The sequence below is a fragment of the Nymphaea colorata genome, chromosome 5, assembly GCF_008831285.2.
Source record: "Nymphaea colorata isolate Beijing-Zhang1983 chromosome 5, ASM883128v2, whole genome shotgun sequence".
Lineage (NCBI taxonomy): Eukaryota > Viridiplantae > Streptophyta > Magnoliopsida > Nymphaeales > Nymphaeaceae > Nymphaea > Nymphaea colorata.
In genome coordinates, this window is record NC_045142.1 from 21,674,210 (window position 1) to 21,690,281 (window position 16,072).

The 16,072-nt window shown below is 37.3% G+C and overlaps 1 protein-coding gene across 1 annotated transcript in view; it reads right to left on the reverse strand.

Moving 5' to 3' along the window:
- Window positions 1-16,072, reverse strand: part of LOC116254927 (uncharacterized) — a 61,996-nt gene that overhangs the window by 4,679 nt on the left and 41,245 nt on the right. The window contains exons 12-14 of the mRNA XM_031630580.2: window positions 2,136-2,340; window positions 678-855; window positions 567-598 (exon numbers count right to left, since the gene is read on the reverse strand). Of these exons, the coding sequence (XP_031486440.1) occupies window positions 567-598; window positions 678-855; window positions 2,136-2,340 (415 nt within the window). The remainder of the gene's footprint in view (window positions 1-566; window positions 599-677; window positions 856-2,135; window positions 2,341-16,072) is intronic.

Below are 16,072 nucleotides of genomic sequence, written 5' to 3' on the forward strand. Positions count from 1 at the left end.
GAAGATGAGCTTGGGAAGCAGTAATAGCATACAGAAGTGCACAAGCTAGAAGCCATGGGACTCATGCATTACGTTTATAAAGGGGATGACCATGCACTTTCGCTTTATACATGAACAATCAGAGTATGACCAAAGGGAGCCTTGACAATGGTTGTTGCTTGTATCACATATCATGTATTTGACATATCGACATGGTGTTTATTCATGTTTGGTTCATGTATCCTTTTGAATTTCTTGCCTTGACCATATTCAGTACAGGGAGGCATTAAGGAGCTATTAGTGTTGGATATTCTTTTTTTGTACGTACTGTCTTGTGTGAACAATGGATGGGACCATCTCCAAACAATAAGGCAATAAAAACCCCCTTTAAAATTTAAAGGAATTTAATGAAATGATCTTTCCCACAAATAATTTGTTAATGACTAGACATCATTCATTATATTTCATTAATTTGCCAACAGTCAATAAGGAGGACTGAATCTGAACATAAGGAGAGTGAAAACAATGAAGGGAAAACTGAAACTGGGATGCATAAGAATTAGAAATGGAGCCATAAACAAACATACCAATTGGATCCTGTAGTCCTTTTTCAGCATCTCTGCAAGATAAAGCAATTCCATTTTGATGATATTGCCTCTTGTTTATTAATAAATGGACAAGCTTCAGAAGAAATTAACCTTCTGCTTGGCAAGCATGAATATTTTGGACCACAACTCCATTTTCTATCTTCACTTTCTATTGAGAAAAATTTGAGATCTATGACAGTATGAAACGCTTCATTGATCCATGACATGGAAGCATCACAGTTCCTTTTGTCAAAGACATGTGTATCCTCATCTGAAGTGCTAATCCATTCTGGCATTAGTAAAATGAGTAAGACTTGACAATCAAATCCAGAAACCATGCTCTTGAATCATGAATTCTTGGTAACAAACACAATGTATGCTTTGCAGAAAAAACTCTAAGAGCTACCTGTCAGTTTGATAAGCCGATAAATTGTACATTAGTATGTTACAATTTCTTAGTGCAGAATAAAGTTTTACTTGTGATTATCTGTGTAAGCCCAACCATAGATGGAAGACCACCGTTCTCAACAACTATTGGACATGGTAATGAACATCGTTTTCTTCCACAAATCTTTGATATATAATTCTATCTTCATATGGCTCTTGCCTTTCTTTCTTTTTCGTTTCTCTTGATCAATGACAGGTAATGTGCCGAACAGTGACTGAAGGAAAAGCACCCAAAGTTAATAAGGCAAGGTTGCAGCACAGCAGCAGCAGCACTGCAGCAACTGTGAATAGCACTATGTAGTTCAAGGACATCTTTACGAATATATTGAAAATAATGATTTTAGGTGCCAAACTGGAGCATACCATTTGGACTAAAAGGGAGCAAGATAGAAGCGAAGAAAAAAGTAGGAAAAAACACAAGAAAAGGGAGAAAAGTATCCCATATGGATTCCTGACAAGTTTGACTTCAATACTGTGGTGATTTTTAAGATATACTATGTCTACTCTGTCCAGTACAAGCTTATATATGTTGATGTTCATAAAGAAAGTGAAACATCTAGCATTTGCATCACTGCATTCCTGCACTAACAGTGGGCAACATGCACATCCAGTCATGTGTATGCACAGAGATACATAAGAGAAATGAAAAAAACTAGATGCCTCTGTGATGTTGATCCTTCATTTTCCCTATGAAGTTTATAATGTTGAGAAAAACAATGTCCAAAGATGAAATTTCACAAACAGATATATAACTAAGAGAATAGAAGGAAAGTTTCACGAATATTGTCTGGATGCTTAGGAAAATTTAGGATCAGATTTATATTTATTTAATCAACTAATTTTTGAATGACAGCAACAAAAGCTGGCCCATATAAGAAAAGGCTAACTGCCTCAAAGATTCAAGGCATAACTCATCAAAATAAATAACTTTAGGCATAAAAAGAAAACAGTGTTCTTTGTGAAAAGCATGAAAGAGTGATGGGCCAGTAGCAAGAAAAAAAAAATTAAATTCTGAAACCAACTTTAGAAAGTATGCCAGCATCACGATCACCCAGAAATGTGTTAATGCTTCATTAGCTAATAAAAGATTGGTCAGTGAAAATTAGAAACCATTGCACATACTTTTTGTATTTTCCTCCATAGCATGGCCGAAGCCCTCTTCTCCCCAAAAGTCACTCACTATTTTGGCCTCTGAAGTGGCTACTGCAGATCCCTTGTCCACAACCAACTTTCCAGGAAACCACTGTGAATTTACACATAAGCTAGGCATGTTCAATGGAAAATTCCTTCCATTAGGTGCTGGTTCTCCGCTACAGTTTAATGGACTCTGCAGCCACATTAAAATAAATGAATATTTAACAAACCTCCACCAGTAGGATGACATAAGCAGTAGTGTCTACGTTCGACAGAATAAACCTGATAATGTAAACGAAGATGATTCTGAACCAGCAAATGCATACATCCAGTACCTCCATAGACATATACATAGATAGATAGACATACATACATATAGAACACAAAGATGGAAAATTTTTTAAATTAATGATTCGTAGCATAAGAAATGGAAAAGCAATTGTTTTTTCAAAAGATATGCCATGTAAACTTTTATGATGAAAATTTAAATAAGAACTTCAAACTTGTAGTTAAAAAGCAGATCGAGTTTCATTACATCAAACTGATTGGTTAATGAGCATTTTACGTAAATCCTACACATAAATCTGTGCATACATATACACATGTATGTATGTATGTATGTATGTAGCATGCACGTATATATGCATTTCCCTGTCATTTGGACAGGTAAAGGGCAGCGCAAGCCCTTCTCTGCCATAATGACAGAAAAGGGGTGGTGCAGCTCTCTCTCTCTCTCTCTTTTTCTCTTGCTTGTTGATGGTTCTAGATTGAACTCATCTGGTTTTAAATTTTATGAGCCCAGTGGATGTGTGCTCGAGATTGAGTGAAGTTAGCAAAGTCAAGATTGAGCTTAAGCTTAAGTCAAGCTTGACCTGTGTTCAAGCTACGCAATAAATGACTTGACTGAGTTCGAACTTGCTGAGCTCCAGCTCAGATGCAGCCCTATCTAGTAGGAATCTAACACATTATCTCATCAACAACCAATAACAGTTGATGCCAACATAAAACAAAAATTTGGTTTACCCTGTTATGACGACACAGCATTGAAGACAAATACATATGTAGGTTCTCTATATCCAATGCTGTACATATCATATGATATGGAGGCATATCATATGACACATATCATAACAAACAAAGAAAATGACATGATACATCCATTATCTAGATATCGGCATATTATCCCCATATCGCACATATTTTGCAATATGGCCCCCCTATATCGCACAGTAGGAGGTGATACAATCAATATTGGTTCCAGAAAATGGGGAACCTTGATAGAAATCTAGCACCAATATCTGTAACCAGAAAACAGCACTCACGCAGGAAGATAGAGATAGAGAGACAGAGAGAGAGAGAGAGAGGGAGAGAGAATGAAAACAAGAAGAAACTGAGGAGAAGAAGCCGTAGCCAAAATGGTTTGCACGGCCTCTATTTATAATCTCATTTCCAGAATTCTAAGAGTCTCCAATCGTAGAATCCTAAGAGATTTCACAAGCTCCAAGGTCATTAATTACATCATAGAAACCTAAGAGACTTCACATATTACAAGGATATTAACTACAACATACAATCCTAGGAGACTTCCCATATAACAAGGATATTAACTACAACATACAATCCTAGGAGACTCTTCACATGTTACAAGGACATTAAATATCTTAACACATTCTACAAGGAGGTGGAATCCTAAGAGACTCCTCTTCAACGTGCTGGTGAAGGATTTATATTTTAACACCCTCCCTCAAGTTGTGCATAGTTTTGCACCATGTACAACTTGCCTTTTAGAAACCAGAATCGTTCCTTTGTTAATCCTTTTGTAAATAAGTCTGCAACTTGTTCATCTATACGAACATAAATAGGCTGAATCTCCTTGTCTTCCACCTTTTGTCTAACAAAGTGTTGATCAATCTCAATGTGCTTTGTTCGACCATGTTGTACGGGATTAAAGGCAATGTTAATAGCGCTTTGATTATCGCACATTAACATTGATGTTTTAATCTTTTCTCCAATGTCTTCTAGCAAATGTCTAACCCATGTAACTTCAGCAGTACCTGCAGCCATGCATCTGTATTCAGCTTCAGTGCTGGATCTTGCTACTGCCTTTTGCTTTCGACAACTCCAAGACACAAGATTACATCCAATGAAAATACAAAAACCAGAAATGGACTTTCTTTGATCGGGATCTCCAGCCCAATCTGCATCTGTGAATGTCATAAGTTGATGTCCAGTAGTTATATTTTCACTCTTACCATAAACTAAGCCATCTCCTGCTGTCCCTTTAAGATATCTTAATATTCTTTTGATAGCATCCATGTGAGTATCTCTAGGTGCATGCATAAATTGAGATACTTGATTCACAACATATATAATATCTGGTCTAGTAAATGTAAGATATTGAAGTGCCCCAACAATACTTCGATATTGCGTAGGATCTTCATATAACTCCCCATCTTGAGCACTTAGTCTTTGATTTAGAACACTAGGTGTTCCAACAGGCTTACAATCAGACATACCTGACTTTTTCAGCAGATCCAACGTGTATTTCTGTTGTGTCAATGTGAGGCGATTATTGTGCCTATCAATCTCCACTCCAAGAAAGAATCGTAAATCACCAAGCTCTTTCATTTTGAAGTTTTGCATCATCAAAACTTTAGCTTCTTCTATGTGTTTTTCTGAATTGCCTGTGATAACAATATCATCAACATATATAAGAAGTAAAGTAAATATGTTTTCCTTTCCATAAATGAAAAGAGAGTGATCTAGAGGACATCTCCGAAAACCACATTCTTGAATCTTGCAGGAGAAACTGTCAAACCACGAATGTGAGGCCTGTTTAAGTCCATAAATAGATTTTCTTAGTTTGCAAACCCATGCATGAGAGTCTCCTTGCGTGTATCCTGGAGGTTGTTCCATATATACTTCCTCCCTTAAATCACCATGAAGAAAAGCATTCTTCACGTCCATTTGATGTAGTCTCCATCCATATTCAACTGCCAATGATATAATCACGCGAATTGTTCCCATTTTGATCACAGGACTGAATGTCTCATCATAATCTTCTCCATATTGTTGTGTAAACCCTTTTGCTACTAACCTTGCTTTGCGTCTTTCTATGTTGCCGTCAGGTTTGTATTTAATTTTGTATACCCATTTGGAGCCCACTACGTTCTTTTCGTGTGGCCTCGGAACGATCTCCCATGTTCCACATTCATGCAAGGCATCCATTTCTTCTGTCATAGCCTTTCTCCAATGATGTGATTTTGATGCTTGATCAAATGAAGTAGGTTCTTCCTCCTTGCCAACTTTTGCCATGAATAACTGAAAATCAAGTGATAAAGAATCACAGCTAACCCACCTGTGAATGGGATGACGAATGCGTTGAGATCTTCTAAGGTGGGGCATGTTGTCTTCTTCACTGTGAGCATCTCTGTCCCTTAGTCGTCGACTGTAGATAAGACCCGAATACCGATGTGCATCGTTGCTCTGTTCTTCATTATTGTTTTCGTGATGACTTGATGACTGTGTTGGATCTTCTTGATTTTCACTTTGAGCCATATCCGACGGTTGTATTGCTCTCTCATGACATTTCTTGAAGTTTTGATACGTTTAGTTGTTGGATCATAGCATCGAAAACCTTTATATTCATCAGCATATCCAACGAATCTACATTGAATAGCTTTGTCTTGAAACTTGTTCCTCAAGGCAGCATCAACGTGAACATAGCATACACAACCAAAAACCTTCAAGTTCTTGTAATCAAGTTGTTTGCCTAAGAGTGTAAAATATGGCGATTTAGACATCAAGAGTGTCATAGGCAAACAATTTATTATGTATACAGCAGTATGGAAGGCTTCAGTCCACAAGGAAATGGGCACATTAGTATCATGCATCATGCTCATGGCGCTTTCAACTATATGTCGATGTTTCCGCTCAACTACACCATTTTGTTGTGGTGTGTAAGGGCAGGAAATTTGTCTAGTTATCCCTTTTTCACGTAGAAATTCAATAAAATCAAACGAGGAATATTCTCCCCCTCCATCACATTGAAAATGCACCACATTGGATGAAAATTTAGTTTGAATCATGACATAGAAGTTTCGAAATATGTGAGGTACTTCTGATTTGTGTTTCATGAAGTAAATCCAAGTGAAACGTGAGTAAGAGTCAATGCATAAGACATAATATCTTGACCCAGACATGGAATCAATAGGGGCTGGCCCCCATACATCAGAAAAAATAGTTTCAAAAGGTTTGGAAGCCCTTTGATTTATATTATGGAAAGGTAAAACATGACTCTTACAAAGTCCACAACTTGAACATTTTTTGACACTTGAAGTAAGAGGTAAACTTGATCTTGGAATGAGACTATCTGTGACAAGTTTTTCAATGAAATGTCGACCACAGTGTCCTAGCCGACTATGCCACAAATCAGACTCCAAAAATTGGTTAGGGCCCCTTACTTTTGATTGAAAATGGCAAGAACTTGGCACTGATGACGCATTATGAGAAAGAGAAAATGTCTTCAATCCTATATCAAAAGTGGATGAATCCTTGGGTAGACATTCCTTGAGGACGTACATATTCCCTTGACGCTCCCCTCTAGCGAACATTTTCTTCGTTTGGAGGTCCTTGACATAGACAGAAGAAGGTGTGAATTCAACAGAAGAGCTTGTATCATCAATGAGTTTAGAAATGGATATGATGTTCTTTTTGATATTGGGAGCAAGAACAACATTAGACAGTGATAGAGACGAGGATGACAATGGAATATGTGCATTTCCAAATAGGATGAGATTTTCCATCACCTGTTATAATGCAACTTCTACTGTAATGAGGGGATAAGTTAGTCAATTTACCTGCATTTCCTATCACATGGGTAGCTGCACCTGAATCCAAGAACCATTCTCCCTGCTCATTTTGCTTTATAGTCATCTTTGAGAATGCGGTCATCAATAGCTGTTGCATATCTTCAGCGGTGGATTTAGAACTTTGTCCTCCTTGTTTATAATCATGTCTTACCCCTTTGTTTTTATTTTGAGGATTAAACCAACATTGTGCCTTCATGTGTCCTTTCTTGTTGCACTGAAAACAAATTGGTATTTTTCTTGAAGTATCCAAAGGAGACATACCTTCGTTATGTGGTGTTGGTAGAATGCCACAACCACCATGGTTGGAGTTCCCATGGCTCTTACCAAACTTTACATTCATAGCCAACACATTTTGGGAGTTCCCTTGATCAGTCCTTTCAATGACTCTTTTCATATTCATTTCATGTTGGAGAAGTTTACCTTGTAGTTCGTTGAAGGAAGGCAGAACAGGAAGGACCTCAAGAGCTGTAATAAAAGCATGATAATCATGCCCAAGTCCATTCAAGGTTTTCTGCACCTTTTCCTTATCAGAAATGTTATTCCCTAAGGCAGCAAGTTGCGGCCTTAATACGCCTCAAATAATCCATGATAGACGTTGAACCTTTGCTCAAATTCTGAAATTCTTTCTTTAAGTACATAATTCGAGCTTCTGATATTTGGGAAAAGGTATCAGCAAGGGTTTCCCATAATTCTTCTGCAGTACAATCATCAGAAACTGAAAGTATCACTTGTTGAGATAAAGTGGACAAAATATACGCAACCAGACTTTGATCACGTCTCATCCACATAGCATGTTCAGGATTGTTGTCTTCATGAACAACAATAACTTCTCCTGCCTCATTTTTTATTTCCTGTAAGACGGATATTGGTGGAGCCTTTGTTGAACCATCGAGATGTCCAAAGAGGCCTTGACTTCTTATGAAAGGCATGATTTGCCTTTTTCAGATCAGATAATTCTCATGGTTGAGTTTTTCGGTAATAAGGTGAGGAAGAAAACTTGAGGACATGCCAGAATGCGAAAGGTTTTCCATGACAGCAGAAAGGAATGGTATATAGGTAGAAGATGAGAGGGAAAGAAGACACGATATAACAAGATGTGTCCTTGGGTAAGGAAGAAGAAAAAGGAACAAGAATTGCGCAAAAGAAAAGTAAATTCAGGATAGAGACAAGATGAGAAAAGAGTTCTAACCAGATCAGACCTGTTTGGGCATTTCGTTTGGTAGAGATTGTTAGAATTTAAATATTAAACATTATGTAAGTATACATATGTTTCATATATGATTTGTATATATGAATATCTATGTATGCATAGGTGTTATGTATTTTATTTTATTTGCTTCCTTTTCTTTTTTATGTATTTTTTTATTTCTTTTCTTTTTCTATTTTTACCTTTTCCTTTTTGTAAAAGGGAACTAGCTGTTGGACCAGCTTCCAACGGCTAGATTTCTAGCCGTTGGAGCTGGCCCAACAGCCAACTCCTCCTTCTTCTCTCCCTTTCATTGTACTATATATATGGGACTGTTGTCCCTTGTTTGGTTAAGGCTTTTAGGCCTCTCTTGTGTATTCTTCTCTTGAGATTAATAGATTTGGTATCTTCTCCTCAAGTTTGAGGCTTGGTTGAAGTTGTTGGGATCTTCAAGAGTGTATCTCTTGAAGCATTTGTATTCTCAAGATCAGGCCTGATTTACATGGTATCAGAGCCTCGTTTTGGCTCTTTGTGTTGCTGTCTTTCAAGCTTGGAAGATCCAATTATTACTCTTTCCTTGGAGCTGTGAAGCACTCCAAGTGTTCGATATATTGTTGGCTGAAATTTGACACAAGAAGGTGCTGTTATTTTGCTGGTCTCTTTTGGTGATATTTGTGACGGGATAAAGCTCCCTTGGTGGTGAAGATTGTGGCAGTCTTTGACGCGTCGAAAGCTTCATTTTTGTGCGGCTGTTTTTCATCCTAGCACTACCTCAACGTCTCTTTTACAAGGTACACATTATGGATGAAAGAACTTCCTCTACTCCTCTTCCCAAATTAACTTCATCAAATTATGTTTCTTGGGCAAAAACTATGGAACATTTTATTAGAAGTAAAGGCCTATGGGGACTCGTTGATGGGTCAAAAAGTGAACCTCAATTAGTCCTCACCAAGACCATAGATGGTAAAGCTCAAGAACTAGATGGAGTTGAAAAAGACAAGGCTATGAATGAATATGAGAGAAAATGGGAAGAGTGGAAGATAGGACACCACAAGATTATCACTTGGATTATTGCTTGTGTTGATACTACAACCATGGGCCAAATAGCAAAACATAATTTTGCTCATGAAGCTTGGGAATTCCTCAAGAAAACCCACACTATGAAGGATGTGGCCTACATGTGCAATCTTCAAATGAAGATTGCAAGTCTCCAACAAGGAGACAAGTCCATTAAAGAATATGTTGGAGAAATGGAGCAATAATGGGACGAACTTGCTCTATTTGAACCCGAATGGTATGATCCAAGAGACATTGGAGTTAGAGAAAAACAAATCCAAAGGGAGAAATTTTATAAATTCATTCTTGGTCTTAGATCGGAATATGATGGAGTCAAAACTTCCTTGCTCCATAGGCATAAAGTGCCATCTATGAACGAAGCCATAGCGGAACTTCAAATGGAGGAGAATAGACTCAATTTTTCAAAAGACAAGAGTGAAAGTGTTCTTGCTACCTCAAGACCCGGTGCTCATATGAGAACTTATAGGCCTCCTCACTTTAATCGAAACTATGAGCATAGCAATAATGGCAACAAGAAGATTATATGTTTCCATTGTCAAGAAGAAGGACATACCAAACTTAGATGTCCTAAATTGAGGAGATTTGATAAAAAGACAAGTGTGGCTGGGACAATGTATGAAGAAAGCAATCGATTTGACCTAGACAAACTTGTAAGTGCCCTCCAACCAAAGCTTATTGATGCTCTTCAACCGCTTTTCAAAGGAGGAGGGACTTCTCCAATCTCCGGAGCAACCGTGGCATCTACATCATCAAGTAAATACTCTTGGATTCTTGATTCCGGAGCTTCATTTCATATGACCCCTTGTAATTCTTTGCTTACCGAATGCACTAAGGAAGAATCGTGCCCATTTGTTAAAACCGCCGATGGAACTCCTCTTGAAATCAAATGTGTTGGGAATATTGATCAAAATTTTAATTCAAAAGTTTTTAAAATACCAAAAGTTAGATTTATTCCCAAACTTAACTTAAATCTCTTGTCGGTTTCTCAAATAACAAATCATGGATGCGATATTGTCTTCTCACAAAATAAATTTTTGATACAGGACCATCTTTCCAAGAAGACGATTGGGGAAGGTTCTAGGAAAAATGATCTCTACTATGTTGACTATTTGGATCTTTCCAACCCTACTTGCAATATAGTCAAGAAGAGTGACATTCAAGTTTGGCATCAAAGACTTGGGCATTCAAGTTTAGGAAAAATGTCTTGTATCCCTTTTTTGGAAGAGAAATGTAAAGAAATGATCTCTTGTGATGATTGTATTAAAGCCAAAATTAAGGCTTTACCTTTTGGAAATAGAAATTTTGTTGCAAAAGCACCTTTTGAATTAGTGCATTCGGATGTATGGGGTCCCGCTCCTATTATGTCTAAAGGTGGTTTGCTTTATTATGTCATTTTTGTAGATGATTACTCTCGATATGCTTGGGTTTACTTTCTTAAACGCAAATCGGAAGTCTTTATGAATTTTAAAAACTTTTACAACATGATCAAAACTCAATTTGATGCAAACCTTAAAATTTTTAGAAGTGATTCCGGGGGAGAATTCATTTCCAATGAATTTGAAGAATTCTTAAAAGAAAAGGGAGTTATACACCAAAAGTCTTGTCCCAAAACCCCCCAACAAAATGGAGTCGCCGAAAGAAAACATAGACATATTCTTGAAACAACAAGAGCTCTTCTTATATCAAAAAATGTTCCAAAAAATTTTTGGGCTGAAGCAATTTTAACATCCATTTACTTGATTAATAGAATGCCCTCTAAAGTTTTAGAAAATATTTCACCTTTTCAAAAACTTCTTAACTTGGAGCCAACTTATAAAAGATTCAAAGTCTTTGGTTGCAAATGTTTCATTTTAAATGACAAAAATGATAAACTTTCATCTAGGGCTATTCAATGTGTCTTTATTGGCTATTCCGAAACTCAAAAAGGGTATAGATGCTATGATATTGAAAAAGATAAGGTGTATGTTTCAAGAAATGTGATATTTTTAGAAGAAGAAAATGGCTTTAATGAAAATAAACCCAAGCATGAAGATGACTATTCTTTTTTATGGATAAATGATGATGATGTTGATAATGATGATGATGTTTTGCCTTCTTCACATAATGATGCTCAAAATGAGGTTGAGAATACTCCTTTTGATAGATCTTCACCAAGAAGTGATGGATCACCAAGAGAAGTTATAGTTTATAAGAGAAGGTCTCAACAAAACATCCAAGAGTCTCAACCTACTCTTAGGAGATCTCAAAGAGATTCTCATCCACCTCAAAAATTTGTTTCCTATGAGTCTTTTTCCCCAAAACATAGAGCTTGCTTATTAGCTATTCACTCTCATGTTGAACCTTCATCCTATCTTGAAGCCAAAACTAACCCACATTGGATTGAAGCAATGAACAATGAACTTAGAGCCCTTGAAGACAATAAAACTTGGGACATTGTGTCTCTTCCTATAGGGAAAAGGACAATAGGATGTAGGTGGGTTTACAAAGTCAAGACTAGAAGTGATGGATCACTTGAAAGGTATAAAGCTAGACTTGTTGCCAAAGGATATGCCCAAGAATATGGGATTGATTACGAAGAAACCTTCGCCCCTGTTGCTCGTATGACCTCTGTTAGAGCTCTTATTGCCATTGCCTCCATTAAACAATGGTCTATATATCAATTGGATGTCAAAAATGCTTTTTTGAATGGATACTTAAATGAAGAGGTATACATGGATTCACCCCCTGGGCTTGATTTACCTCAAGGAAAAGTTCTTTATCTTAGAAAGCCATTATATGGCTTGAAACAAGCTCCAAAAGCTTGGTTTGACATGTTTAGCAATGTTATGTTCAAACAAGGTTTTAAATCATGTTATTCTGACACTGCTATGTTTATTAAAAATACTGCTATAGGTATAATTGTGTTACTTTTATATGTAGATGATATGATTATTACAGGTAATGATGCCAACGGAATTATGCAGGTAAAAGACTTTCTAAAGAATGAATTTGAAATGACTGATTTGGGTAAACTAACCTATTTTCTTGGTATTGAAGTAGCTTATAGTAGATGAGGATACTTACTCTCACAAATGAAGTTTGCCAATGACATTATAAGCAGATCAGGTATCACTGATGACAAGGTGGTAGACACTCCTGAAGCCTTAGGAGTAAAGATGAAGATTGATGATGGAGAAATTCTAGAAAATCCCACTCCATTTCGTCAATTGGTTGGAGCTCTCACATATCTATCCATCACAAGGCCTGACATATCACATGCGGTACATGTCATAAGTCAGTTTCAACAAAGACCCACTTCTGTACACATGGGAGCCGCATTGAGGATTGTTCGATATGTCAAACACACAATCACTAAAGGACTTTTTCTATCATCCTCATCAAACTTTAATATGATTGCCTATACTGATGCTGATTGGGGTGGAGATCCTAATAACAGGCATTCCACCACCGGTTTTTGTGTTTTTCTAGGTGACTCTCTTATTTCGTGGAGGTGCAAAAAACAAAATAAAGTCTCTCTATCATCAACTGAAGCAGAATATCGTGCCATGGCCACCACCACCATGGAGATTGTGTGGTTAAAAAGCTTATTGAAGGACATTGGAATTGACTTAAATGAAGCAACCAAGCTCTGCTGCGACAATAAAAGTGCCATCTACATTGCTAGCAATCATACTTTTCATGAAAGGACGAAGCATATTGAAATGGATTGTCACTATGTGAGAGAAGAATATCTTAGCCGAACAATCGATATATCCTTTGTCCCTTCCGAATATCAACTTGGAGATTTCTTCACCAAAGCACTTGCTTCAGCACGTTTTCAGTTTCTTCTTGGCAAACTTTCGGTGATCACACCGTAAGTTTGAGGGGGGGTGTTAGAATTTAAATATTAGACATTATGTAAGTATACATATGTTTCATATATGATTTGTATATATGAATATCTATGTATGCATAGGTGTTATGTATTTTATTTTATTTGCTTCCTTTTCTTTTTTATGTATTTTTTTATTTCTTTTCTTTTTCTATTTTTACCTTTTCCTTTTTGTAAAAGGAAACTAGCTGTTGGACCAGCTTCCAACGGCTAGATTTCTAGCCGTTGGAGCTGGCCCAACAGCCAACTCCTCCTTCTTCTCTCCCTTTCATTGTACTATATATATGGGACTGTTGTCCCTTGTTTGGTTAAGGCTTTTAGGCCTCTCTTGTGTATTCTTCTCTTGAGATTAATAGATTTGGTATCTTCTCCTCAAGTTTGAGGCTTGGTTGAAGTTGTTGGGATCTTCAAGAGTGTATCTCTTGAAGCATTTGTATTCTCAAGATCAGGCCTGATTTACAGAGATAACGTAACCTGGAGCTCTGACACCATGATAGAAATCTAGCACCAATATCTGTAACCAGAAAACAGCACTCACGCAGGAAGATAGAGATAGAGAGAGAGAGAGAGAGAGAGAGGGAGAGAGAGAGAGAATGAAAACAAGAAGAAACTGAGGAGAAGAAGCCGTAGCCAAAATGGTTTGCACGGCCTCTATTTATAATCCCATTTCCAGAATTCTAAGAGTCTCCAATCGTAGAATCCTAGGAGATTTCGCAAGATCCAAGGACATTAATTACATCATAGAAACCTAAGAGACTTCACATATTACAAGGATATTAACTACAACATACAATCCTAGGAGACTTCCCATATAACAAGGATATTAACTACAACATAGAATCTTAGGAGACTCTTCACATGTTACAAGGACATTAAATATCTTAACACATTCTACAAGGAGGTGGAATCCTAAGAGACTCCTCTTCAACGTGCTGGTGAAGGATTTATATTTTAACAAACCTGAGCACTTTTTTTCATTTTGTATTTTAAAAGGCCATCCCCTCTATTTCTAAACACTCTTAGGAGTTGAGTGAAAGGGAACTCTTGCTGGTTTGAGGGAGAAAACAATGATTTGGTCATGGTAGAATGATTAGTAGTTCAAGAAAGAGAGATTTCCGATTTGTTCCACAAGAGCATAAAATTTCCACTTCGATTATAGATGCATATTTTTTGTAGAGATTACTGTATATACCTATTGTTTCATGAAGATGTGGCTTCAAACTATCCAACATGACAATAGTGCACAAGGTTAAAGGAAAATGACCCATTGAAAATCCTTTGGACGTACCGTATGAAAAAAAAAATTTAATTGATAGGGATCTTTCGGCTAAAGCACCATTTAGCTGCGCACATGAGAATGTGGCTCCACGCATTGGTAGCAGAGAAAATCTACTGCCAACATTTGTGTGACCGCAATATTTAGATATTGTAAATGTTTTAAAGCATAAAAAGATTGAAAAGTGAAATAAATGAAGTAGATATGGGCCATGGCACAGCATTGGAACCTAAGGATGAGGCTGAGGAGGATCTAGATGCTAGTTTAAGACAAAAAATGGCTAGCTTAAAACGAAAAGGGGAAGGGTCATGCATATAAGAGGCAGTTCTGCCAACAGAAAGAGAGGAGGTGGACCAGATGGCAGGTCCAATTGTATTGAGAAGAAAAGTTCTTGATACAACAATTAAAAATGTAAAGGATATTAATTTGTGATGAATTGAAATTGAACTAGTGAGAAACAAGGTGTAATGGTAGATTGACGGACCCACACAGTCACGAACATTGATAAACTTTCTTGTATATTGCCATAAAGATACGATGTCTTAAAATCCATTAATTTGTCAAATACTCACAAAACCACTGATTCATAATGTTGTAAGAACTTGGATCTGAGAATATTTTGCAGTTTATAACTTTATAGATAATGCAGTAAAACAGAACTACATGTAAATTGTAGGCTGACCAATATGGGTTGTTCTTTAGGACTCCATGTGCTGCTCATTGTGTGAATCTTATGCTTGGGGATCTTAGTGACACATAATGAATGAAATCAACTGTTGTACAATGCCAAGTGATTACAAAATATTATTTACGATCATGCCTATGTCTTGAGTCCAATGAGAAAATTTACACATAGAGCTACATTGATTCAACCTATCCAAATTAGATTTGCTATAAATGTTTTGACTATGCAGAGTACAGTATGCTAAGAAATCTTTTGAGTCTAATGTCCTCTACTGATGAATGGGCTGCATATCCACATGCTCTTAAGAGAAAGTCTTATGTGATTGTGGATATTATATTCAACGATGAATTTTTAAAATCATGTGTGAAGTTATTGAGTAGCAGCTACCTTTACTCAAAGTCCTAAGGTTGGTTGACATCAAAGATAGGCTTGTGTGGAGTACCTCTATGAAGCAATGAATAAACAAAAAGGTCATCGGAGAGAACTGGAAGGGAAAAAAAGTTATAAATGCTTGTGTGAAACATTATAAATCCGAGGGAGACTATGGAACTTTATCATGACTTTCGTTGAAATGTGTTGGATTCATGGGTAGAGTAAGAATTAGCTACCATATTTGAGGACGATGTTGAGTGGTTGAATATCCAAGGGCTAGTCATGAAAGAGAGCTTGTATATGTCAACAGTGATTGTACCGCTCGAATTTTTTTGGCAGGTGGGCCGGATCGGGTCCAGACCCGGACCCGAACCCACCCGCGTGAAAGCCCGACGCGAGGGAGTTCTTCTCCCTCGTCTCCCTCTTCGTTCCTTCCTCTGAGACATCGCAAGAATAAACAGGAGGCGGGAGGAACAGCCGATGGCAGAGGGTGTGGCTGCGGAGACCTCTGGGCCGGCGGAAGAAGGACGGCGGCGGTGCTCCGGTAAGCCCTCCCAACCTCTTTCTCTACATTTTTCTTCTTCTTT